The sequence below is a fragment of the Cottoperca gobio genome, chromosome 5 (assembly GCF_900634415.1).
Source record: "Cottoperca gobio chromosome 5, fCotGob3.1, whole genome shotgun sequence".
Classification (NCBI taxonomy): Eukaryota; Metazoa; Chordata; class Actinopteri; order Perciformes; family Bovichtidae; genus Cottoperca; species Cottoperca gobio.
The window spans coordinates 8,506,659-8,532,673 of record NC_041359.1 but is presented as its reverse complement, the minus strand read 5'-3'; the positions used below and the strand labels follow the sequence as shown (position 1 = coordinate 8,532,673).

At 41.5% G+C, this 26,015-nt stretch overlaps 1 protein-coding gene across 3 annotated transcripts; it reads left to right on the top strand.

Annotated features, from left to right (window-relative positions):
* Positions 1-372: 372 nt before the first annotated feature.
* LOC115008267 (monocarboxylate transporter 2-like) lies at positions 373-14,106 on the top strand. 3 transcript variants are annotated; one of them, XM_029431754.1, is made up of 5 exons: positions 373-570; positions 1,362-1,582; positions 5,547-5,690; positions 7,844-8,656; positions 12,583-14,106. In XM_029431754.1, the coding sequence occupies exons 2-5, from the start codon at positions 1,366-1,368 to the stop codon at positions 12,888-12,890; spliced, it is 1,482 nt and encodes a 493-aa protein (XP_029287614.1). In that variant the 5' UTR covers positions 373-570; positions 1,362-1,365; the 3' UTR covers positions 12,891-14,106. The 3 variants fall into 3 exon arrangements, with proteins under 3 accessions (XP_029287614.1, XP_029287615.1, XP_029287616.1); XM_029431755.1 differs by lacking the exon at positions 373-570 and adding an exon at positions 920-1,081; XM_029431756.1 differs by lacking the exon at positions 373-570 and having other exon boundaries at positions 1,418-1,582; positions 5,547-5,629.
* The last annotated feature ends 11,909 nt before the right edge of the window (positions 14,107-26,015 follow it).

The following is a 26,015-nucleotide window of genomic DNA, read 5'->3' as shown; positions in this document are numbered from 1 at the left end:
CAGATCAAGTAACTACATTGTTACGGCACGTTTCAAACACCAGTCATGTAATACAACAAGCTAAAAACTGCTTTCTGTGTTCAAGAGTTTCCATTCTGGTCATTTACATGCATCACTTAAGGGTGCTATTGCTTTCCTTTCGCTGGTTTGTATGTTTTGGGTTTCAGGTTATAATGGTGGTTGAGCTCAACTGTGAAATTCACATTGCACATAATTTGAAAATAAAACTATTAAAAGTGAAATGTGTTTTGTCTATTTCCTTTTTTGTATGCTAATGTTTTGTCACACCCAAGTCAGCAGCCACAGCCACAAGTGCACATGTATTGTGTGAAGACAGTACCCACTGTGTCTTGACTTACAGCGGTGTAGGATGTTATAACAAGGTCCGACACTGCAGTGCTGACCTTTAGGCTAGAGCACTTGGAGGCAAAGCTCTTGTACTAATGATCCCGAAACTAGACAAAACTGCGTGGAAGCCATCAGTGTGACACGTGACTTCAAATAGTAGGTTGCAACCATGGATGTATAAAGACAACTGTTGAAACGGGCTTCGAAGACGCTCAATGAAAGGTAAAGTGTACTCCGACTTTGAACAATATGTTTATTAGCGTGACTGACTTTAATGTTTTGAAAGTTACACGTTTAACGCAGCAGTGCCGTCTTATCAACGATTACGGTCCTTGTCCACGTGTGAAGTATTTCCTCTCGTGCGACTTCGTGTGGCAGACAGCACGAGCCTTTCTTTCATTGAAAACGTAGATTTTTAGGATGACTTGACCTCCTCTAGTGTTACAGTTGTAAACGTATACAGTTTTAGGGGGAAGCTAGATAGGACAGTCACAACGTCGTAACGTTAGCGTCTGTCGCTTATTTGTTATATATCTGACAACTTAGGATGCTATCTGTCTGACTCACTACTCAACAAATACAACCGAAACTTCAGCTCTTTATACTGCATTTATACGATTTATGTTACACTTTTTTTCCTCAACGTAGTGAGCCACATTACTTGTTACACTGTCACATGCTAGAGACTAAACTGAACTCAACTGTGGGCTACTACACATTATTTAAAGGCGCAGTGAGTATATAACGACCATATATAACCGGTTTATTCAAATGTATGTAAACAAAACTTTCGCAGCGTTACTTTGATTTACTTAGCATAGGCCAATACTCTTAGTCCATTTATTAAAATACCTTCCAATTAATTTGAAAGTTATTTGTTCAGTCCTTTATTTTGAAATATTGCAACTCATTTGAATGCACAGACAGTGCAGTTTAAGTACGTCTGCATTCAAATATATTAATATTTTTTTAATTATATACTTAATCATCTCAGTTTTCCTCTCTTTGAACAGGAACATGTCCCCTGCTCCAGCAGAAGAGATGGGCTACAAGCCCCTTGATGGTGGTTGGGGCTGGATGGTGGTGGTTGGGGCCCACATTTCCATTGGATTTGCATACTCCACACCAAAAGTCCTCTCCATTTTCTTCAAAGAGATCCAAGAGAATTTAGGGGCGAGCTCCAGTGAGATAGCATGGATTTCCTCTATCATGCTAGCTGCCATGTATGCAGGCGGTGAGTTGATTCAATCAGACTTTGTTAGAACTCGACACAACACACACGATGCGTTTTTAGTGAGGTACCACACAGACTACCTTGTCATTAAATGCAATCTGGGCCACATTGTCATTCATGCTACAGCATTTATATTGATCAGTGTTTTCACTAGATTTCCCCTCCAAATACAATGACTTTCAGTTTAACCAATTTTTGTCCCCATTTTATTTCCCTATACATCTGAAATGTGTTGCGTTTCCAGTACAGTCATAGTAAATGAGGTCATCTTGTGGTCAGTACAATTCAAAATATGTTTCACCTAATAAAAAAAAAATACTGTTGCTTTTTTCTGATTGGATTGAAGTTTGATATAGCACATCTATCAGGAGAATTGTATACGCAATGGTAAAAATGTAATGACTTTAAATAAATAAGATAAAGACAAGAAAGAAGGAGAAATGTAGACTACATATGTGCAAATCTAAATATTTATCAAAAACTTGTTACGAAGATACGTACTGAGAGGGACATTTTACATTTGAAAACAGTTCTCTCTGATGGACAAAGTAATAATAATAATAATAATAATAATTGAATTTAGATAGCGCTTTTCGAGACCTCAAAGCAAATGGTACCATTTCCTCAAACGTATCTATGGCATCTTTGGGCATACCCTTACTGCAATTTCTAAGTACTCATAACCACTGTTACGCTTACATGTGCACATGTGATCAGCTTAAATCCGCAGATATATGCTGTATCAATAAACCACCTGCGTACCATGAATACAATAACTTCAAATCCAGAGTTGCTGCAGAGCTTTTTTGAATTCAGTGTGAGGTCATGTACTTTCAAGCCATCTCAGGTTCAGTAGTCAACACCTCTGAATCAATACTCTTTACACGACTAGAGAATGCCTTAAATATTGGCCTGCGGGTTAACCAGGCTGAGCTATCTTTTTGTATTATATTATGTTCCCTTAGGGCTCTTACACCTCAAGTTCACCTCCAAGAACTAGCACAGATAATGGTCTGCTGATCAAACACTCCTTAAATTGCCTCACATCTCTTGAAAGTTGCACTTGAACACACCACGAAGACTAAAGTTAATGGCCAGTCGACTGCAGACGTACACACCTTTTTAGAATAGACATTCAAATTAGAGAAGTAAATTGCAATTTTATAGCAAATAAAAAAAATCCTTTAGTTTTTTTGTCTGTCTTCTCTCCAAAGAAAGGGTCAGCTGTTCTGTATAGCTTGGACCGCATAGATAATTGATAAATTGACTTCACATGAGTTTCTCCACACACAGGCTGCCTAATAAGAAGAATGATGTTAGCATGTGTTGCTCACCTGACTTAAATGTGACTAGCCACACTGACCCAATTTATTTTGAGTATTTTATGAGTAGTTTTGCTTTTCCGGGTTTGATGCCAGAAGAAGTTTCCCCTTTCTTACAGTAACATTACTATTGCGTCACCAGATAAATCTTGTGAGCGCTTACGGCTGTCTTCAGGCAGACAAATTAGTGCAGCCCCCTTTTTCATTTGAATGGCACGCCTGCATGGTTGCACCATGAGGGTGACTGAGGGCTAATCCAAAACAATTGTACCTGCTTCAACTTTTGCTGGAACTCACTGCAATAATATGTACCAGAGAGCTGCGTCGGCCAATCAAAGATGTGCAATTGCACATTCTTGGTAGATTACTTTGTAATGGGTTTACTGTGTTCCTACTGCTTACCTCACATATTTTATAGTTGGCACTACGCAAGCCCAGCTTTACTAGTTCCTGTCGGTGTCTTCTGTGCGTTTCTTCCAGCTAGATATATTACTTGTTGAGCCACATGGGCCCATGTCACACAGGATGCACATGCCGATCACTGCTTTTTAAAACAGGCAAAACAAAAGTGTGAAATCTGAAAGGACCTTTCCAAAGTGGAGTGCAGTACTTTGGAAAACTCATTAGATGAAACAACATTTGACACAATAAAAGTGTTGTGGAAGCTTTCAGTAGCTGCTTTCAAGGTTACAGGACAAACAGGGTGTGTGACTCACCTGCACTCAACTCAGAGAGGCCTAACTGGTGAAATATTCCCCTCTGTGGCTCAGGCACAGGGCTTTATCATATTGTCCTTGGCGAGGCTTCAGCAATGTCACCCAGTGGAGGAGAGAGACAGGGGGAATATATCAGAGGAAGGTTCAGCACACTTGGGTCTGACACCAGGGCCCCATGGGAGACACATGACAGCCTTTTCAGAGAACCTCTGACTCAAGGAGTCCGAATGATAAAGTTATAATGGAAGTAGAAATGGTGGTAGTGCAGGAGATGCCCTATTGTGACACAGCTACAGTGAGAGAGATGATCTATCTTTGACCCCCGCAGGCACCTGGTTAACTGTATAAACTGGGGGATGGATATTTTTATTGCATGTACTGTTCAAGTGGTACAGCAGGTACAGTTGTTGAGGACAGTTCAGCTTGAAGCGAGAAAGAAAGATAAAACCACTAAAGAACTCTTCATTGGGACTGAGTTGTGATTAATTTGAACATGCAACTGTTTTTTTTATGCAGATGAGCATTAATATGTGTTTTTTTTGTATGCAGTTAATGACATAAGCACATACCTTTAAAAAAGGGAACTGTCTATACTATACTATATTAATCATTAGTTTAAAAATACATGTGCTTGTTCTGGTTCCAGGGTCTAAATTGTGAGGATTAAAAATGTTATAGTAAATGAAATATCATTAGGTTTTGTACTGTTAGTCACTTCCTCAGGTTTAGGAAATTGTGACTGAAGTTCTTTTGGATTTTTCCCAAAATGATTTTAATTATCTAGACCAAACGATTAATTGATTCATTTTAGAATGAAAATAAGCTTTATTTGCAGCCGTGTATCTTGGAACTACAGTGTAGTTGTCAGTGGAAGAACCAGTTGAGTACACTGCAGCCTGATGACATCAGAACGAGCGTATAGGCACAGTTGCTAACAGACTGCAGTGTAGTAATAAATAGCTTCATGATATACAGAGGCCTGAGGGAAAAGCAAAGCATGGGAAATACATTTAAGATGTTGTTTTCTTTTGATGATGGAAAGCTGTGTTTTAGTGCGATCTGAAATGTTGTTTTTCTTAGCTTGGCCTATGTACTCCTGATTTGGTTTGACAAACATGTTGTCATGATGCCAAATCCTTAAAAAGTCCTATATAAAGAATGTGGTCCTACAGATCCTTCATGACTGTAACAACTATAGATATATAGATGTATCCACTTTTGAAGGAACATACTTTTGTTCACACATTTTCAGTTTAAGCTACATACTTTCCCTCCATAGTATCAAACTGTTTCCTCTTGCAGAGAGGAATTAATCATCAGCCATGGTAAACTTGCTCTTGAAGACAGTAGGTGTTTGGTAAACATGTAATCCTTTTACAGCTCACCGGGCTGTTTTCAATTATTACCATCCACACAGGCACTTCCCACCTCTGCATTGAAAAGCTGCTGCATGTTAAGGTTTCAATAATCATGGCAGACCATCAGTTTGATTGATGCTCTCCCCATTTTTCTGTCTAGATTGAATCAAATAAATATATATTCAAACGATTGGTCTGTATAGCAAGGAGAAGAAAGAAGTTTTCATTATGTCGTGCTGCAGTAGCACTGGTGGTGCAATGTCACTCTTTCAGCAAGGTTATGAATGCAGGGAAGACTGACAGCATATAAAACGCTGTTTAATTGCTGATTGATTACAGACTTTAGCATTTTACATTATATGGGAAGAGTATAATGAGTGGCCAAGTTGTGTCGCAGTTGACTCAAAAGTGTGGATGCTGTGTCCTTTTGCCCTTGGTTTAGACCTGGAGTGAGAACTGCTGTGTAAACCCTTGATCACAAGCAGTGGGTAAATTAATTGCTAACCAAGAACTTTATACTGAGATGTAATGTGATTATAAATTGCTCTCTCTGTCTTTTTCTTTGCAGGACCAGTGAGCAGTCTGTTGGTCAATCGCTTTGGAAGCCGGCCAATAGTCATACTGGGTGGACTGATGTGTGGGGTGTCTATGGTAACCGCTTCTTTTGGAAACTCCATGGTTTACCTCTACCTTTGCATTGGTGTCATTGGAGGTACAGTTCTTGGATTTTTATATTTTATATCTTATGTCACTGCTGCTGGTTGATGGGTTTTACCATTTGCATACTGCCTTCCAGAGACAGTTATTTGATCACAGCCCAAAACGAAGACAAGGTACCCATGTGGTTAAAATCAAATTAATAAGCCAACCAATTCGATGATATGGATCCCAGACTTGTTTACCTCATTGCTTACCATTCCTATCCTCCTGGGTTAAGCCCCTCTGAGATGGGGAAAGTCTGCATCTTTTCATATCCTTTCAGAATCTCTGGGTTGCCAGATCTGCTTCCATTGACTGGGCTGTCGTGGTGATTGTCGAGGCCCAGGGCATCTACCCCAGTTCCTGGGGTGCAGTTAGAGCACCAAGGGGACCAGGACGGTAATTAAGACAGAACCGTCCCTGATCCCAGAGGGCATGGTCTTTTGTGGCCCTCTGTACTCTCCCGTAGGCTCCGATCATGGTCGTCACATGGGGTCTCCCTGCCACCCTGCGAGGCTCATTACCCTGCCAAGGACTGCTGTGAAGGATTAATAGGCCCAGCAAGTGGCCGGGCCATGTGTGGGGCCCGGGGGCATGTGTATGCCCTGCTCTGCTCCCCTGTGCCCTGGCGCACCTAGCAGACGTGCAGACATATGCTTACACACATGCATACACAAATACACACACATAGGCAAAAAGATTCAAAAAACACCACAGATTCCATGAGAAGCTTTTAATAAGTACTAATCCTGAAGCAGATCCTTGCCCAGATTTACATTTAATTGATTGGCTTTCTTTTTTGTATCTCTGTACCTTTTGTAGGAGGGACTGTCATTCTGAAGTAGGCATGAACATTCAGGTCAGCTATAATGTCAGTATACAAGGATGTAGAAAGGATAGGGCCTCCCTTTGGAAGCCCTTCTATGGTTTATCTGACAGGCACTTCAGTATTGGTCAGTTTTATAATTTGTTTTGTTACCACAGAAACCCAGGGTTCAAATCCCAGGCGGTGGTTCCTCTGGCTTCGGCATTGTTTGCTGGTGGGAAGCTGGTGAGGGATCCTGTCGTGCACTAGCGAGTCCTACTGGTTGCTTAGGGCCCCTGCCTAGTTGAGTTAGCGGTGACAAGGATTGTGAGAAAACACACAAAAAGTTGAGAGTTGATTAGAGGCTACTCTGGCTGAAGGACTTCATACTTGTGTTAATAATCTACACTACCAGTAAACGCATGGAGATAAGGTTGAAAAGCTGTTGAGTATTCCTTTAACAAGAGTAAATTAAACCAAATCATTCAGTTAACATTCTTTTAATGAACCTAAGGCATATTTTGTAAATTAGTTTTAAGACTTTCTTTGTGTTTCACTCATTTTAATGATAAACATCACTTTCTATATTCACAATTTTCTTTCAACATAAATTATCTTTATAATACTAAATAAGATGCCACTTTTTGATGTTTGAATGACCAAATATGTCCTCAGATGTTGATTTTATTGCTATAAGCCTGATAAGATGTCCAACACACACAGTATCTTCTCCAGTGCTTGAAAGTAGCCCTTACAATAGCCATTAAATTACTAATTATTGACAAATGTTTGGTGAATTGTTGTGATTTTAAAGTCAGAGTAAAGCAAAAACAATTCTTCATTCCTGTGTTAAATGTTAATGTAACGATAATGTAAAATCAAGATTGTTTTTATTGAAGAAAACTATTGCTGAACTACACTTTCTTCATATAAATGTACATTTTTATAAATCTTCTGTTTGAAACCACTTTGATATATTCCCAAAAAAGAAAAAACCTTTTTCCTTGTGCTTAGGGAACCAGAGAACATGATTAAATTGACATTGGAAAGGGAGATTATAGCACCCTCACAATCTACCTGTGGCTCTTCAACTTCATAGAAAATAAGGTGGTATTAAATTGAATTTTTTGGGTAAAAAGGCAAGCGAGTGAATGTATTACCCATCTAATTTATTTCTACTTAAATGGAGAAATTATTTCTGGAATAATTCCAGCATTCTGTAATGAGATTTTAGCCAGCAAAAGTAAAATGAGATGGGACCTTAATGAGCAGAATCAGTCTTGATTGAATTTAGAAAAGGTTTTGTTATTGAGATTGTTTTAATTTTTAAATGTGACTTTCTTTTTTTTATCTACACACAGGTTGTGGACTCTCCTTAAACCTTAATGCATCTCTCACCATCATCAGCAAGTACTTCCTGGTCAAGCGTCCTTTAGCTAACGGACTAGCCATGGCCGGGAGTCCAGTGTTTCTGTGTCTCCTGGCCCCTGTCAACCAATATTTACTACACAAGTTTGGCTGGAGAGGAAGTCTCCTTATCCTCGGGGGTCTGATGCTCAATTGTTGCGTTGCTGGGGCCCTGATGAGGCCTGTCATTCCACCTGGTAAGCCATTCTCTAGTGCACCACAGAAGAAGGTGAAGGAACAGCCAAATAAATCCAACACCAAACTAAAAGGACGTATGCAGAATGCTAAGAAGTTCTTGGATTTGACCTTCTTCAAGGATAGAGGCTTTGTCATTTACCTCATTGGAAGCGTGATGTTCATCTTCGGTGCCTATGGGCCCATTGTGTTCCTGTCGGCCTACGCTATTGACCAAGGCGTAGAGGAGTACTCCGCAGCCTATCTGCTCACTATCATGGGCTTTGTAGACATGTTTGTTCGGCCTGCCACTGGCCTGATAGCCAGCAGCAAGTGGATCCGGCCCAGAATCCAGTACTTCTTCAGCTTTGCCATGGTTTTCAACGGCACGTGCCACTTACTGTGCCCACTGCTCAACAGCTACACCTTCCTGGTGACCTATGCAGTGTTTTTTGGCGTGGGCTTCGGCATGGTTTTCGCCCTGATATTCGAATGTCTGATGGACCTAATGGGAAATGAACGCTTCCCCAGTGCTGTTGGACTGGTCACCATCATTGAGTGCATCCCCATGCTACTGGGACCCCCTACTGCAGGTAACGATGCACACTGACCACAAACTATCCATTTACACACATGAGAGAATCAGTCTGACTCACTGAAAAAACAAGACCTTTCAGAAAAATACTTTTCCATGTTGGTCTGGATTGTTGAGTCCGATAAGCCAGGCACGTTCACAAGTATTTACTTTGAACTCACTTTAGTTAGCCTTACGCTGAACCTTTCTGCAACTGAACGGTCAATAGTAAGAGAATATTGAACATACAGACACGCATGAAAAACCTCCATTGTTACAGAAGAAATAAATGGCCAGGTTAGCACATTGTACATAATGCAGCACACTGAATTACAGCAAAGAGAAATGATTTCTTTTTCTTAATCACGGGCTGTGCATTGTGTTGCATTGTGTTGCCTGCTAGGGTGTCATTACTGTACTGTAGGATATTGAAAACAACATTCATTGGATCCAATGATTAAAGCTAAGTTATGGCTCCATGAGCCTCTCAGGATTTCAGTTTGAGCCAAAATATTTTGGAAGGATGTACAAACTGTAGCTTTGTGCTCCTTTCTTAAATAACCCTATTATGAAAATATGTAGTGTTTGTGACGGATATTAAAAGGCATGTGCACCAGAGGTCACCTTACCTTGATGAGACTACTCTGGTTTAATCTTTAGTCTTCAAATGATCATAAGAATAATTAAGACAATATTAGTCATAAACTAAGTGACTCCCATTGATTAATGTTATGAGTAATGATTTATGTAACTGGTCAGACTCCCTTCACTTGTTTCTATTTCTCAGCATCGACCTACAAGCTGAGCTCTTTTTGCTTACCAAACCTTTAAAAACAACAACAAGTCCTTTTTCATTTGATGACTTGTAGCTCCATCATTCTTCTGTCTCTGATAGAGCGTTAGATTGAAGTGTTGGACAGCTACCTTCATGGTCTAAATAACTGTGTAATCAAAGGGATATTGTTTACCCTCTCTGCTTCCTTGTCATTTTCAATATTAGTGCACTTTTGAACCCCACTATAAAACACTCTTCATGGAACCTAATGATCGTAACTGCCTCTGAAAATAGTTTTTATTGACAATTTGTCATTAAAAGAACTAAAACTCTTTGAATTGAGGTCTTGCTGTTGTCTTCAGGACCTGTAACAGCCTCCAAAGTGACATGTAGAAAAACAGTTCTTCTCTCATGCAAATGTATTAACCCTTTCTGCTGACGTAGCTACTTTGTTGTGCAATAATGTAGAAATGTCCCTTTGCTGGACACATGTTGTGTAACAAACTGTATAAAAAGTGAAAGTACCTCACCGCCAGTGCAGTTTTGAAATTAGGAGCAAACTGAGTATGGCTTTGCAGGGATCGTTTTGAAGCCTAAGAAATTATTTTTTCACATTTCAAAATGAGATGTAGTCACTGAACATGGCACTTGGGATTGATAATGAAGATGTAGCACAATAAGTTGAGAAAGTGTGTTACTTGTACAACGATTAGTCAAACTATTTTGATAGAGGCCAGACCATTTTCACAGTTTCTGACATTTTTTAGACTATTTTTACCAAAAAACTAAATTTGATCTATATAGTGTATATATATGTATATGTATATAAGTTATGTATATAGCCCAAACACACACATTTGCCTCAGAGGTCTTCTGTACAACATACTGTACAACATACTGTTAAACAACCTCTACCCTTTTATAGATCTCCTGGTTGGAAATCACCCTTACCCTAAACCAGGGGTGCCCAAAAGTTAGATCAATCGCGAGTGTAGTGCGGGCTAGATTGCGCACCATTAAAAGAAATATACATATATATTCCCCCAACGGAACCCCGCGCCCCGAGAAATTCAAGTTTTTTGTTTTTTTCTTGCCTTGCGCATTCACCACTGTTTCGCTCCCGCACACACACCTAAAGTCAGAGACAGAGCGGAGGAAAGGAGAGGAGTGGAGTGAACTACGCACCAGCAACCCCCCCGTCGCAGCATTTCTTTTTAATACAGGTAGATCACTTAGACCTGGTCATTTCAAAAGTAGCTCATAAGCTCAAAAAGTGTGGGCACCCCTGCCCTAAACAAATTATAGTTAGTTGAGGTTGATTGCACACTAATCCTTATGGGAAACAAACATTTCCGACATCCTCTACTTAGTCCCTGTGAGTTTCAGCCCAGTTTGTTGGCCATTACAATAACCACATGCACAGTGACCCCCTAACATCTTCCTCCATACACAGACAGTATGTGTTATGCAGTTTCACTAACACAGAGTATCTTTCTCAAACATAATGCCAGTGTTAAATAAGTGATGTGCTTTAAAAACAGTTGGACACAGACTAAAAAAGCTATCAAAACGATCAAAGCTCTTATTTAGTGCTTGTGTATCAATCAAAATGTTAACTTTCAACAGGCCTGCTTAGTATCCTACATAAATACACTGAGGACGTGCAGTACTGTAGCTGCACATATCAGGACTCTGACAAACTGTTCCTTTGCCTCCAACCTCAGTTTTAATGAGGTGAAAATGTATAGGCCCCCCAGTTGGTCTTTTCTTAGGCGCTCATTTAATAGGGTAAATAAGTGCCTCCCTGCACATCTAACATTCTCCTCCAGAGGGCACAATCGTTATGTCTCCCCAACTAGTCTGCTTGTTACTGCACCCACAAAACCTCCGGGTCAATCCAATTAGGAGGAATTGAGGTATGTGGGTGTAATTAGCCTTTTGCTTTGTGTGTGTAATGAAGCTTAGTTCAAACTCTCATTGAAGTCCTGTACCTGGGCCATAATTAAGCTGTAAATACATAAAAAAAAAAGTAAAGAGGTGACTGTGCCAGATGGACTTAATTACCGCTCAGCCAATCAAGGGCTGTCTTAATGAGGGTGATGGTCATTGTCGTACGCACGCCAGATGAGTGCTATCAATCAGATGGTGCAGGCCGCACTGACATCCAAAAACAAAGTGACCCCTCCTAGTGTCCTACAGTAAAGGCACACCCAAACATTGTCATCGTTGTCGTAAAGATGGTGATTGCCGTATTTAAGGATAGATTTGATAAGAACCTGTAACTTGCTATGCAATAAAAGCGCCTTCTATGCTGTTAAGTAATCGAGCCCGCCGCTCATAAAGGTTTGGGGGGAAACGAAAAATGATGAGTTGTTGATAATGTGATAAAGAAGTAATTCAATCATTTTTACAAAATATGTATTTTTTTCTTATGGGTTGATGTTGAGAAAAAGATATCTCTTAATTTTAATGTGTGTTGGATATTGTTTGGTGACTTTTAAGGGCCATAGAGAAAACATTCCTCCTCAAAATGTTTCAGATATTGACGCTCTTCCACTGCTTCAATAAGGCTCTAAAAGGCTGTAAATGAGGGATTGTAATATAGTGAGATGGACAAATAGACAGCCTGTCGTCATACATGCTGAGACAGAGAGATAGCACCACTCGCCCATCGATCTATGTCTGGAGGCAGGGGGGTCGGGCTGCGGTTAAGACTCTGAAAACCTGGAGGCTTAAATCTGATCTAAACTACATTTGTCACTTTTCTGCAGACTTGGGCTTGATATTTATGGCTCTGAGAATGGGCCTCTCTTCTGATTCGTTTTGGTAGCAGCCGTGCAAATTGCCTTCCCAGAGATGCCGGGAGAGCCAGTAAGGGTGTAATGGCCCTCTGTCATTTCCGACATGGCTCTTCTCAAATTGGGCTGCGCTCACTCTCACTCCCTCGCACACACACAGAAGCCAAATCTGAGTTTCGGTCTCTTCACCTTCAAACTTGTAAAGTGGTCGAATGAAGATGCAATTCAGTGTCACATTTGCGGTTTGCTTGTCATAGTGTACAACATTTCCAAGTGTGTTTTTTGTTAAGACATAATGGGGCATAAAATGGGTACAAATGACAGTTGCTTGGTTTGAGATATCATAACTTGTTTGCGCCCTTCTTCACACAGGGTTACTGGTGGACATCTTTGGTGACTACAAGTACCTTTTCTTCATGTGTGGCTCAGTGATCGTGACCGGCGGGCTCTTTCTCTTCGTCATGAACATCTACAACTACCACATGTTGGAGAAGGAGAAGCCAGCAAAGGACAGAGAGCAGAACCAAAAAAGCATAGAGAGCCAGGACCAGGTGAGCGCCTCAGAGGTAGAGATGAAACAGACCCCCGAGGCAGCGATGGAACGAACTGAGCCTGAGGCTAAAGAGACGGACGGAGCCCAGAGAGATCCACTGCCGGAGAATGCAGAAACACCATATTAAACGGGAATTAAATTGAACTCTCCAGTCATGATGCTATTAAATCACTGCAGAAGAAGAGGGCGCAACAAGATGTTGCAATTAAAAGAGCGGTAGTCTAATCTGGAACGGTGGGAAACACTGTAGGACATATGACATTTCTGTTTCTGTTTTGTTTATACATTTGAGAACGGTTACTTTCTCCTTATGTTTTCTTCTTATCGTTAAACCAACTTTTCCTCTTAAACCGAGCAAGTATTTTTAACATATATTTGAACATTTTGCCGTGAGGAAGTCACCGCAGTTGTTACAATCCATCCTGAGGGGAACATCAATGTCTGGACTAAATCTCATGGCAATCCAATAGTTGTTGAGATGTTTCACTAAAACACATGTCAACTGTTTTGTGGTGCTATTGAGGAAAAGTCAGAATCTCAAAATTCAGTCGGCGTCATCCTGTGCGCACCATGAATGTTTGTACACAATTCACAACTCTTAGGGGAGGCTGAAACACGCCTCAATATCTGAGAGTGAACATTTGCAGAAACGGTTTCTCTCACAGGATCATGAAAGAACACTTCTTGTCTTGTGATTATTTGCTGGTCATTGCAGATAAATGAAGTTTTAATTGTTCTTGTGGTGATGCATGTAATCTCAGGAGACTGTCATGAGATATTTTGCACTTGTTTACATAATAAAACTGACACTTGGTTATGTTCATGAAATACTGTAGCTGCCAGCAGAGACATTGACGTGTTTAAAGTGTAAAGTGTAACTAGATGCTTTACTAACGTCTGTAACACAACCTGAAGTGTGATATAGACTTCTGAACATCCTCTAAAGCGTTTAAATAGTCGTCAGCGTTTATTTAATTTGAACGTTAATGCTGAAACGCATTATAAACTATGATGCGTGTTCCACAGTAATGTAATCATTTAGCAGTGACATTTGTTATTTGGGAGAGAATGGATTTGATTCTGTGTATTTGCGCACGTCAATGAATGTGTTTGTAGAAGTGAGTGACATAAAGAGTGTGTATTACAAATATTCCTGAATCTATGTGAGGTTATATTTGAAGGTGATGGCAGCTGTTTGGCTTCTGTGTCCCTGAACGCTTTAGTGTACTCGTTTATTAGAGCTGCACTTCTGACGTCTTATACACACATGTGGTAGACACTGTACCGTAGACACCATGGATAATCCTATATTGTTAACCTTAATAAAACTCCTATCTATTTCATTCTGCTTTTTATATTTTTATATATTCTGATGGATGATTTTCTCATAAATGTGGCTTGCACCAGTAAAGTGAGACCCATCTGTTTTGTTCTGCTAATGAGAACAAATAGTCCAGTCTTGTTCCTTCAGCACTTATTGTAGAGTTTTTGCATTCCACACTCAGGCTCGAGAGAAATGCCGTCAAAATCAAGATCTAACACGCAGCTTCTCAATGTTGGTGGCCGTGTCCAATATTTCACGACAATTAGAAGAGTGGGGAACAAGTTTTGAAATGTCAGCAGCTTAAGGGCGTGAGCACCTAATGAAGCAAGGCCCGGATGTTCCAGGCTAGTGCTCTGAGCTGCGTGCAGCCCCGCACACATCAGCAAATCAGTGGTCCAATAAATTAGAAATGCACACGCAAACACACATATACACACACGTTAGTGCTATCTCCTGCACCCTCGCTGAGTGTAAGGCAAGGTCTTTGGACACGACAAGGTGGAAAGGTACCCCTGAGACGAGGCGATGGGCGCTGTGACCGGAAATCTGTTTATCATTATTATATTTTCCTCTCCTCTCCTGTTCCCTTTTGGCTTGCTGACCCTCCTCTACATCCTGCCCTCCCTACAATGTGTGTTCTTTATGAAATTCATGACCGCTGTCCTCCATGCTCGATGGTAGAAAAAAGGCTTATGCGTCTCCAGAGAGTCTTTTAGGTGTTCGGGTGACTCGGCAATTCTTGTGGAGCCAAAACCAAAAATTCAGAAATGTGAATAACATGCCTTCAGGTATGTTTATATTCTGCTTTATTGTGTAGTAATTTCAAAGTGGCTGCAGTGTTATGCTGTCAATAAAGTCACATCTCCCCTGAGATTAACATGAGCCTCCTCAATAGGGAAATTGTCCTTCACTTTGGCGTTAGGAGCCCTTGCATGCTGAGTTTCGGTGCTTTGCTAAAGACACCTCAGAAGGGCGGGTGCCCACGTTGCTGCAAAATTTAATTTAATTGCAAAATAGCCTGAAACACACTAAGTGGCATCCATGTCTGCAAATTAAAAACAAGTGCGTTCATCAACAAGAAGAGCTGTGATGGAGTTTCTTCCTTATCTCTTAATGAAGACTACAATTAGAATGTATCACCGTGTACTAACTCTAATTGACAGCTCTCTGTTAACTGTCAGGCCTTGTTTACCTAGTAGTCAACTTGGGAGTGTGGGATTGTAATTGGGTATCAGTCAAAAAAAAAAAACATCCCGTCTGCGCACCAAACACTTTTTGTTCATCAGCATCTTCGTACGTGAATGGAGTGAGTGCGGACAATACACTGGTGTCTGGATGTTGATTATCAGCCCCTTCTCCTGACCTTTGGATCTGTGAGAATCAGATATCAGTTGTTTACAATGGTTTGCTGACCTGAGGAATCTGGAGTGGTTTTACACAAGCGAAGAGTCGGAGACAAGCGGGAAGGAAAGAATGTGCTCCCAGAGGGCTCAAAGAGCACTGGCATCTATCAACAGAAGAAATTGAATGGGATGTTCCAGAGCAGCAGAGATTAGATAAGCCCAGGGTGTTGAGTAAGCACAGGCTACCAATGTAATGCTTCCCTCGCCGGAGTGAGATCAAACTTGAAGCAAGGACTAGTGCACGCACACACACACACACACACACACACACACACACACACACACACACACACACACACACACACACACACACACACACACACACACACAGTGGCCTTTAGATTTGAAGTAGAGATGTGATGCTTTGTTATTTGCTCAGGGAATACACTGAGGGATAATGCTAGAAATGTGGTATTTCCAGATTTGCCACGTCTTCATTAGATCGCGTACATGTCCGGTATCATATGATTCCCATCGGAGAGTTTGTATTAACATTTGAGCAAAAGTTCATTAAAGAGAGCTTATATAGTTTCATCAAGCTCCATCTATCATATGTTCCTTTGGAGAAGGTGATGTTTGTTTTCCACAAATAAATTGAATTTACAAGACAGGCTCGAAAACTTTGAACCATATTAATGTCCTAACATTCACGGATGCAGTTGATTCGGTTACTTCGTCACACATTGATTTGTTCAGCCTACCAGCACTGTCACGTCTGCACTGTGTGCGGTTACATCATGGCCTTGTTTTTCTGATTTCCTTTCAAATATTAAAACAATCTGTTTATGAATAAGCAAAGAAAAGGACGGAAAACAAAATGTTTGAATGTGAGGTTGACTGCCTGCCCTCACAATGAGAGCATTATCATGGATAGCCTACTTAAGGGAGCTTTAGAGATGCTGGTAGGTGAATATTTTTACTTTTACAAATAGAGCGAGGCTATCCATCACATTTCCCACACAGATATGACAGTGGTATTAATCTTCTCATCTAACACTTGGCAATAAAGTTAATATGCGTATTTCCCAGAATGTTGAGCTATTGCTGTGAAGGGATACTCCACCAAACATCCACCCATCGAGTATGAAATACTATACTTAAGTTTAATGGTGGCACGCAAAAATGTATAGTTCATGGCCCAGAAAGATCTGAATATATCAAAAGCTCCATATCAATGTGTTGTGTGTGTGACCCAGATGTGCAGTGAGCGTGACATTTTACATTTGAAAAATCTACTTTTCATTGCCCTCTGGTGAACAAACAATTTAATGGAGACACATTCTAAATAACTTTGGCATTTCTGTAGTGCTATTCCTCGTCGGCGGAGATCCACACCAATACATCTGCAACAACTCACAGGAGTATTCCTTTAACAACCTTCGGACCCCTCCTCCACCTCCTCCACCTCCTCCACCTCCTCCACCTCCTGTCTAGTTTCCTCCCACTATCGAGTCTGTGTCACAGCAAGAAAAAACTAGTTTGAGTGTGGGAACATGTGAGGGAAGGAAGACAGACTGTGCTCCCGATGGCATAGCCAACGGTGTGTGTGTGTGTGTGTGAATGTTTATCTCTCCTGATGAGCAGGTGGCACTTCTGCCTCTGTATGAATGTGTGTGTGAATGGGTGAATGATGACTGGTGTTGTAAAAGCGCTTTGAGCGGTATATAAATGCAGTCCGTTTACCATTTAATACTGAAAGAGAACCACAAAATGTGGAGAAATTGGTGCAAAATAAAGACTGAAAGGGCAGGTAAAGGGGTTGGAGAAAGTAAAAGAGGGGGCGTTTACTACTTGGGGAGGTTTAGCAAACCCCTTTCCATCCATCATCCCTGTCTCTGTCTCGTCCACTGAGCAGAGGAGGTAATGAAAGTAATTTAACGTACATCTATAATTAATATGCTCTCTTCGGGCGGTGTGGTTGGGCCAAACAAGTGATGAAGTATGTTTATTATGTGTGTGTTAGAGAGCCTGCATGACGGGGCACTGGGCCACTGACATGGTAATTCACTAGCCATCCCTCCAGCAGCGCAGAGGTCAGATCGGTGCAGCTATATGGGGCACCGCCGGCTTCAGCGCTCCCAAAGGTACAGATGGAAAGTGGGTTTTTGTTCTTTCTCGTCTCCTCTCTTTTTCTTTCCTCCTCTCTGAGTCTCCTGAAGAAAGGGGGAAAGGAGGCGCAGCACGTAGCAGCGCCCCGGGCCAATGTTCTCCTTCTATGTGTCCTGCTCTTCCTCTCTTTCTTTCTCCCTCTGACTTTCTTCTTCCTGCTTCCAGTCCACGACTCCCTCCTCTCTCTTATTCCTAACTCCTTTTCTCCCTGTCTTTCTCTATATTTCTCCTAATATTCTTTCTTCCTCCTCCAAGAAAACTCAGTGAATGCACTTCAGGAATTCCTTTTTTTCTTTTTTTTAAAGGCAGACTGCTTTGCACAAACACAGTTCAAACCCGACTGCCCTCAGTGCTGTCTCCTTTTGAAACTCCCTGCTCTTTGAATACTATCCGTTTGAAGAGAATGTCCTCTGCATTTCTTTTACACAGTCACTCAAGTGGGATCGCACACTTTCTTGCATTTTCACACAAACACAAACACATTAGTCTCACAATCGCTCATGCACAAATGCACACTAACTCGCGTCAAAATACACATGCATGCAGAGACACCTACATCAACATTCAGCAGTGTCATTGCTATAGAGAGGGACTTTCTCATCTACTTTGAACTCATACTCCCTCATTTAATCTCTCTCTCTTTCAGGCTACACTTATATGCATGGCCTTACTCCAGCTACTGGCCATTCTCCAGTAAAGGTCTAATTCAGGTTAATCCACCTACATGCTTCTTTATACCCTATAACTGCAAATGAATGTTGTTGCCTTGAATAAAGCAGTAAAGGGGTAGGTTCGCTCACATTACAAATAACAAATGTTTATCTACCTCTTGCAGTATTGAGCCACGCAGATAGATTTATTTGCCCAGGAACTTGTCTTTCTGGTGACAATGTAACCATTACTCTGGATACTAGATGGATCTAGAACATGCTGTCACCATGTTTCAAACGGGCTTGTTCTTTTATAGAAAGTAAAATAAGGTAAGATAAACTTTACGGATGACAGGGAAATGTAAGTGACACAGCAGCAGACGTACAAGAACATTTATACATAAAGAACGAAGGAAGTTTCAATGTAAAACATCATATTGTGTTACATTCAGCAGTGTTAGCGTCTGACGATACAGTTATTCTGATAGCTATAAGTAACGTACTCCCACTGTTCACAGTGAGCTCTTTGGATTATGTGCAGTTTAACACAGTTTCTGGAAAAACATACTATTTCAATGCTGTGAGCACCACAATCTACATTCCATTCACCTAAATTGTATTTGGGTGGTGGCAGAAATATCAGAGAAGGATACTATAAAGAATAAATCTGGTGTTGCGTCTTGTATTTATTTTATTTTGGTTAATGACAAGTATTGTCTGTGTAGACAAAGTCTGATAAACAGCCTTTGTGTCATAGACCTCCACTGTTAAAAAAGACTATTCAAAACCATTCTGCTGTCAGACATACTGTATTATTACTGTAATGTATTAATCCACAGTTCAAAGTAATCCCCAGAAAATACACAATTTACCTCTATTTCTTTATATATATATATAAAGGTATATATTTGAGACCTGTTTTTATATTGTTTTACATCTTCAGAAGGAGTGAATGGCTTAGGGCTACAGTCAGGGGAGGAAGGTCAGAAAGTATTGAGACACGGACACATTGTTGTTTTGGTCATTTCATAGGATGGGTCAACAGTAGAACATTGTAGAATAAGACCCTCACCCTTTAAAACGGTGTAGTTTGAGTAAACAGACCCTTTGACAAAACATTCTTCTCCTCTCTTTGACCGCACAGGTGTAAATGACTTCTCGAAAGGCAATTATATTATATATTTTGACAGCAAACTAGTGAGTAATGTTAGAGTGTGAATTCTTGTAGATGTGGAAACCAAATGCTGAATTATTAAGCTTTTGAATTATAGCATGAGGTGACAAGGTGTACAGCCTCATAGCCCAAGAATTAGTTTACTAGTGTCCAGAAGAGTAACTTGTCATTGCATGTAAATGCAGCCACTCTTTCATTTTGCTTTCCTTCCCCAGATGACTGTCCTTTCCCCCTTCTCTGAGCTGCATGTGTTTAAGGCTTTGTCAACAGATGTGGAGACGGCCACTAGGTGTGTGAACTTTGCCAGCCACGTGCCCACATGTCTGATTTTAATGGGCAGCATATGGAGGTGGTGACTGATGAGTGGGACTCGGCCGGTGACAGGTGCTGAGTTGTCTGTCGCGCTGACCCCAACCTCACAGTGGACCTAATCAGAGGACACCTTCATTCAGCAGGCCTGACCCTAACACACACACACACACACACACACACCTTTACATTTATTTGCTAACGCCACGCTGGTAGAAAAAAATGCTCACTCCCACGCTTGCAATTACAGAAACATGGAGACTGTTCAGTCCTGGCTGACCATGAGCTATCTGCATTCTTTTCTTCTTCTTGGGGTTCATATGTTAACCCTCTGCGTGCCAGTCAGAATTTTATTTTCATTTAAATTTATTTTTGAACAATGTTCCGTTTTGCAGGGTTCAAGTTCATCCAGAGGTTTGTTATTTCACACTGTGGATGCATCACACAACTACTTTGTTTATTGCTCCTCATATGTGACAAGGAAACCGTCAGCATACACATTTGAATCTCACAGGCCGATTTAGAGCTCACCTGAGATACATGTCTTCAAACACGAACACGGGGAGAACACACAAGTAGACACAGAGAGGTCCCAGTCGAGAACCAGGAACTTCTTGCAGTGATGAGCCGCTTTGTTGCTCATATACTCTGCTTCAGTGTGCATTACATGTAATGATTAAAGTAGAAGCGAAGCAGTCTCATCAGGAGTAAACATTACACAAACACAAATTAGACAATGAAAATGAGTCCCCTGTACAGGAGTTTGCAGTAACAAGTAACAGTAAGACTGTGGTTCATCGATTTTGTGAGCTTTAGGGAAGAAGAACTCGACAAGAGAAAAAGGCTAGGTGTATTCAACACACCATTCTTGATCCTGGTTTTCTCTTCAGACCATTTTTCTCTCAGAAAGCTGCTGCTTTCATCAGCATTAATAAGATGATCAATTTGGCCCAATGTTGCCAACTCTTTTCCAGTGAACGTAGCTCGCAGCACTCTCTCCAGAAGTCACTAAATCTAGCAAGAAAGTTGGCCAGTCAAATATATGGCCACATATATTCTCCTTAATAAAGCACACAGTCAGAGAGCGTACTGTACTATATTTTGAGGTAATGACCTTGCAACTTCTCATCCTTCCGCTCCTCTCCAGTTTTCCCTCTTCCCTATAATTCGGAGATGGGAGATACAGTTTGATGCAGGGCACAGTTGTTGGATTCTATGGCACCTGGCGCCTGCAATAAGGTCGCATAGGAGGTGTTTAATTAGTCGGCCACAGCCGTCCCTGCAGAGGAGCTTTTTATTACCTCAATATGTCATAGAGTGCATCAGCTAGCAGCCACACACACACACATATACACAGAGGCAGGCACACACACCAGTGCTGCACAGCGAGAGGATGGCAGGGCAGAAAACAAACAAACTGTTTGAGTGGTTTGTGTGATAGAAAAAGTGGATGAGAGAAAGGGAATGGCAGAAGAGAGACTTAAAATGAGAAAAAAGGAAGAGGTCAGAAATAGAGAGACTGAACAAAAAATAGCAAAATATCAGTTAAGTAAGGATCAGCCCTGAAAAACGGCAAGAGCAGAAAAAGGACAAACAAAAAGTAGGAGAGAGAAATGCGTCCACGGTGGCGAGGCTCCACGCGGCGCTGTTGCCCAGCAGAGCATCCATTCCTCTCATTACTAGCTTGCTGATATTTTTAGGTGTTTAGCCAGCTGATTGCTGGGTCACTTTGGCCAGCGTAAATGAGTGGCATCTGTTCAGTCCTGACTGTGTGAGCGCCACAAAGCCAGTTGGATGTATCACTTTACCACGGGCGTGGGGTGCCAGGGCCATTAACTCATGCCAACCCTGTGAATGGCTACGCAGCTACATGGTGCGTGCCAGTACATCATTATCCCAGGCAGAGGAAGACTGTGAGACACACACACACAGAGGGGGTATGCTCTTTTGAAATGCTCTCTGAATAGCTGTTTGCTCATGAGCTGGATCTCTCTTTTTGTGTTGAACAAACAGACACTATGTGTATAGTCAAATCAAAGAGGGTGGGAGTGTGAGACAGAAATTGTGTGTGTGCACAATCAAATGTGGTGTGGATCTTGTATGTCACAATTAAAAGCACAATATGTCATTTTCTGTCTATAGCGGTTTCTCAAACAATAATAGCAAAAGGAGGATTTTGGTAGCGTGGGATGATGGGAGTTGTTGTCTTCACCACCATTGGCGTCATTGCAGTCAGCTTGTTTCTCTGATAACTTAAGATCCAGACATCCGATGACTAAAATCCCTCACATGCTTAAAATATATATAGTTAAAAACGTCCAAGATCTACAAAGTGAATTGTAAATATGAGGCTTAAAAATTGATAGAAAGTCAATTTGTGACAGCTTCTGGCAGACAAACAAAATGCATTTATTTAATAAACTTTACACATTTATGTAGGTTTGAAAGTGATTGGAAACACTCAGGAAAATGTAAGTACACAGCTGAACAACACATAGAGCGTAGGTCTAGTTGTCCTTTAGAGATATTCTTGTGGAAATGTTACCTATTATATCTTTATAGCATTCATATGAGTGCGTGGATAAATAACTGGTCAGTATGAAGGTAAACCGTGGCCTCTTACTATACATGCCTTTACATCAATGTGTGTGTTTTGTTTGCCGCCTCTTTGTTGTCCGTCGTTATCCCACGTAGCTGGAGATATTAATGAACACGTCTGGGCCTTTCGGCGGCCCCCGGGGGCGACCCCTTTCTCCTCACCAACACGCTCCAACTGCTATCAGCTTGAGGTGGCATCCTCGGTGCCCGTCTGAAAATCAACTGAAGCTTTTATATGAGAATGGAGTTGTGCCAGGGGGTCCTGTAGGGAAAGATGAATAGCTTTTTGGATATGGATGAGTGAAACCATGCCTGTCATCTTCTGTGCTCTTCTCTCTGCATCTCTCTTTTCCAAGTTCACTACAAGGTGCGCACTGTAGCTACGTTATTAACAGGAGTGCACCGTTACCTCTCCCCTGGTGACCTTTTCCTTTGACTGCGGCGGTGGGGTGTTAAACTGTGGACTTCATTGTGGGTGGCCCTCATTGGAGCGGGTGATTGATTATATTTTTATAAGAGCAATGTAGAACCTGAGCCAGTAATTGGCACAGTGCTTTGTGTTTTTTCCTTATTATTTCTACTCCTCAGCGTGTTTGATCTATGTTCCCTCTCACTCACATGGCTGGGTGATTTAAGAAAGCAATTTTAAAGCCGCTGGTGGGGATTTAAAGCGTGTGACAAACAGTGACAAGAAAGGTGTGTTTACCAGCAGAGGTCAGTGTTGCTCCATTGATGAAGTTAAAGACCAGTTACCTCTCTACCTGTCATCCCTCCGTCATTCTCTGTCTGCTTTCTCTCTTTACTGTCTCAATCTGTGTTCTCATTCTCAGTCTTTCCATTCAGAGTACTCCCTGGGAGTACTAGGAACAGTGTGTGATAATCCCAGGGTATTACACACATCTTCTCTCCCCATTCCTCCCTCAAATACAGCAGACATTTGTTCTCACGGAACAACCATGACTTGTAATTGCATCTAATGGCTTTATGAACAATGGAACACAAAATATGTTAAATGAGGAAATCCAATGAGCAGCGTTGGAGAGAAATGAATAGAGTTATGTGTGAGAGATGCTAACAGGATATTGATACACATTAAGACACACACATGAGAGAAAAAGAGATTAAAATTCCACCATCAAAGGATCCCTCCCATCCTATATTGATTGGCGAATGTGTTGTTGTCAACGTTTAGATTTGATTACCGCTGACACGCAGGGATGAGGCTGAAACACAAGGCTGGTAATGGCCGCGTTGCCTCGTGCATATCAAATATAGCACGAATCCTACCGGAGTAATTAATATTGCACTGTGGTTATGAATTTCCTGGCATAAACGGCCAATCGGATTTGCATGGCTTGCGCAGCGGTAATTAAGATGAAGCATCAGGGAAAATGTTACAAGAACGTTTCAGCTAATTCCCCTCTGTGTTTCTTTCTCTCTCTCCGAGGACTTCTCCTTCAGTCACAGTTTTCTTAAACATTTTGCAGGGAAAATTAGGTGTTGACATTTTGCACTTTCTTCGACATCGGAGGAGACACATTGGGGTAATTTCACAGCTGTGCCGGGTAATGGCAAGATGTAACACAGGCCATGGCCAGTTATTTCTAGCATTACTTAGAGAGAAAAGGCCTTATGCCTTAGGTTGTCACAAAATGCTTTCCACAGCTCTTGATTTTCACATGTTTCAGCTCACTTTAGACGGCTTGGAGTGCTGTGTGTCCCTCTAGGGGGATTTGCTCTATTTTTTTCCTCCTTTTTTTTTTAAACCTTCTCTGTCCCATTTTACACTGGATTGTATTTCCCGTGTGCTATTGGCCCAAACCTCCTGGGCTTTGATGGTGGTTTCTCAAAAATCATCCCATCAAAAAGCTGTCAGTGTAGTTTGAGATCAGTCGGGTGTCATCAGGTGGGGGCAGATATTGACCTTGTGGTAGGTAAGCTACACCGCACTCGACTATTTTCAGCCCATCGCGTGCAGATGGTGGTTATTGGGTCATGTTAACGATTGATTTTGTTGCAATCTTCCTGTTAGAAGGTGATGACCTAAACATGATTATGAGCCCTTTAACTCAAATTTACTAAAGCCACAGTTTAACGAGGATCATTTTTTAAAATGTCACCTTTTGACAGACCTGGGCACAAATACCCTGAGCAGCGAGTCACAGACTCCAGGCTGGCTGTTTCGTTTGTTGTATAACATTCCCGATCTCTTTCCTCACATTTCCTGTCTCCCTCCACTATCTCTCTCAAATAAAGGAACAAATAAAGAGGACTGTGAGGACCACAAAGTAATTCCACCTCAATTGTTTTTGGGATGGAGGCAGAAATAGATCCCGAAATCTGAAAACCTGGACATATAATTAATAGTATTATGGTGTGTTTTTTGGGGACGGGGAATATGTTTTTGTATGTATGTGTGTGAGTGAAGTGTTGCAAGTTATTAGGTGCCTTTTGTGACAATTTTATGCAGAAATGTCTGGAATCCAAGATTTATTTTCTCATTCGATCTATCTGCATGGCTTTATACCGCCAGCGGTAAGTGAAAAAACATGCTTGTATATGTTTTTATAATTTGAGTGAACAGACCCTTTAAAGCTGAAAAACGGAATAAATACATGGACTCGAGTGTTGGGCAGCTCTGAAGAGATCAAGTGCCCCTTATGTCCTCAGCCCGTATCATCCCCAGCATAATCCTTTCCTAAACCCATATTTAAAAATCACACATAAAATATGATATTCTGGTGTGTGTGTGTGTGTGTGTGTGTGTGTGTGTGTGTGTGTGTGTGTGTGTGAGAAGGAGCATGCATGAATTTCCCATGGTGAAAGTGTGTGTGTGCCCGGCGGTGGGGCGATGCATCTTTGTCCTTTCTCAACTCCCCCTACAGATGAGATGACTGATTCTGGTGCATGGGGGCTCTTCCCTCACTCTGTGTCATTTCCAGGCCAGCGACCCCAAGGGAGCCTCCACGACGTTCCCAACCCAGCAGCCCCTGGAGCCCCCCGGGCCTAGGACACACATAACACATTGGCTCTGTCACCACCACAGCTTATTTTAGAGTGGCCTTCTTGGCTGCCGGGAAAACTTTAACTTTATGTAAATCATATTAATACATTTGCGGGAGTTAGGGGAAGGAGAGGCGGGTGAAGTTGCTTTGAGGATTTCAGCACACATGCCAGCGCCAGAAGGTGAGCGGGACAGTGACAGTAAGTTGACAGATGAAAGAAGAGGAGGAGGAGGAGGAGGAGGAGGAGGAGGAGGAGGGACGGCATACAGTACGGTCCAGTAAGTAATGTGTTGGTGCTCGAGATACAGAGCAAAAAGAGATCAGGATGAAATGATTTAGAGTAACCTGCAGGTGGGGATTGTTATGAAACTGAAGCCAAGTGATTGATAACAGGACAGAAACAATACATTGGTTGTAGAATCTGTAAAAGTATTTATGGTCATTGTGTGTAGCACATGCAATGAAAGCGCTGCGTTACAATATGCAACTCTGATTCTGTAATTCTTGCAACGGGTCAAGCACAATATATTCATCACATCCACGTACCTGTATGTTTGTGCATGTTCCTGTTTATCCTTTGATAGGATTGCATTTAGTCGGCTATGGGAAACCAAAACAACACAGCGTTTCTATTTGTTCAATCGAGCCCCTGCTGCTGTCTTCTAATGGCTCTTTCCACT

Bases quoted from the DNA above. Each gene is read 5' to 3' on its own strand.
- LOC115008267 (XM_029431754.1), top strand. From the start codon at position 1,366: ATGTCCCCTGCTCCAGCAGAAGAGATGGGCTACAAGCCCCTTGATGGT. The intron at 1,583-5,546 runs GTGAGTTGATTC...TTTTCTTTGCAG, and splicing joins AGCTGCCATGTATGCAGGCG to GACCAGTGAGCAGTCTGTTG. The intron at 5,691-7,843 runs GTACAGTTCTTG...ATCTACACACAG, and splicing joins TTGCATTGGTGTCATTGGAG to GTTGTGGACTCTCCTTAAAC.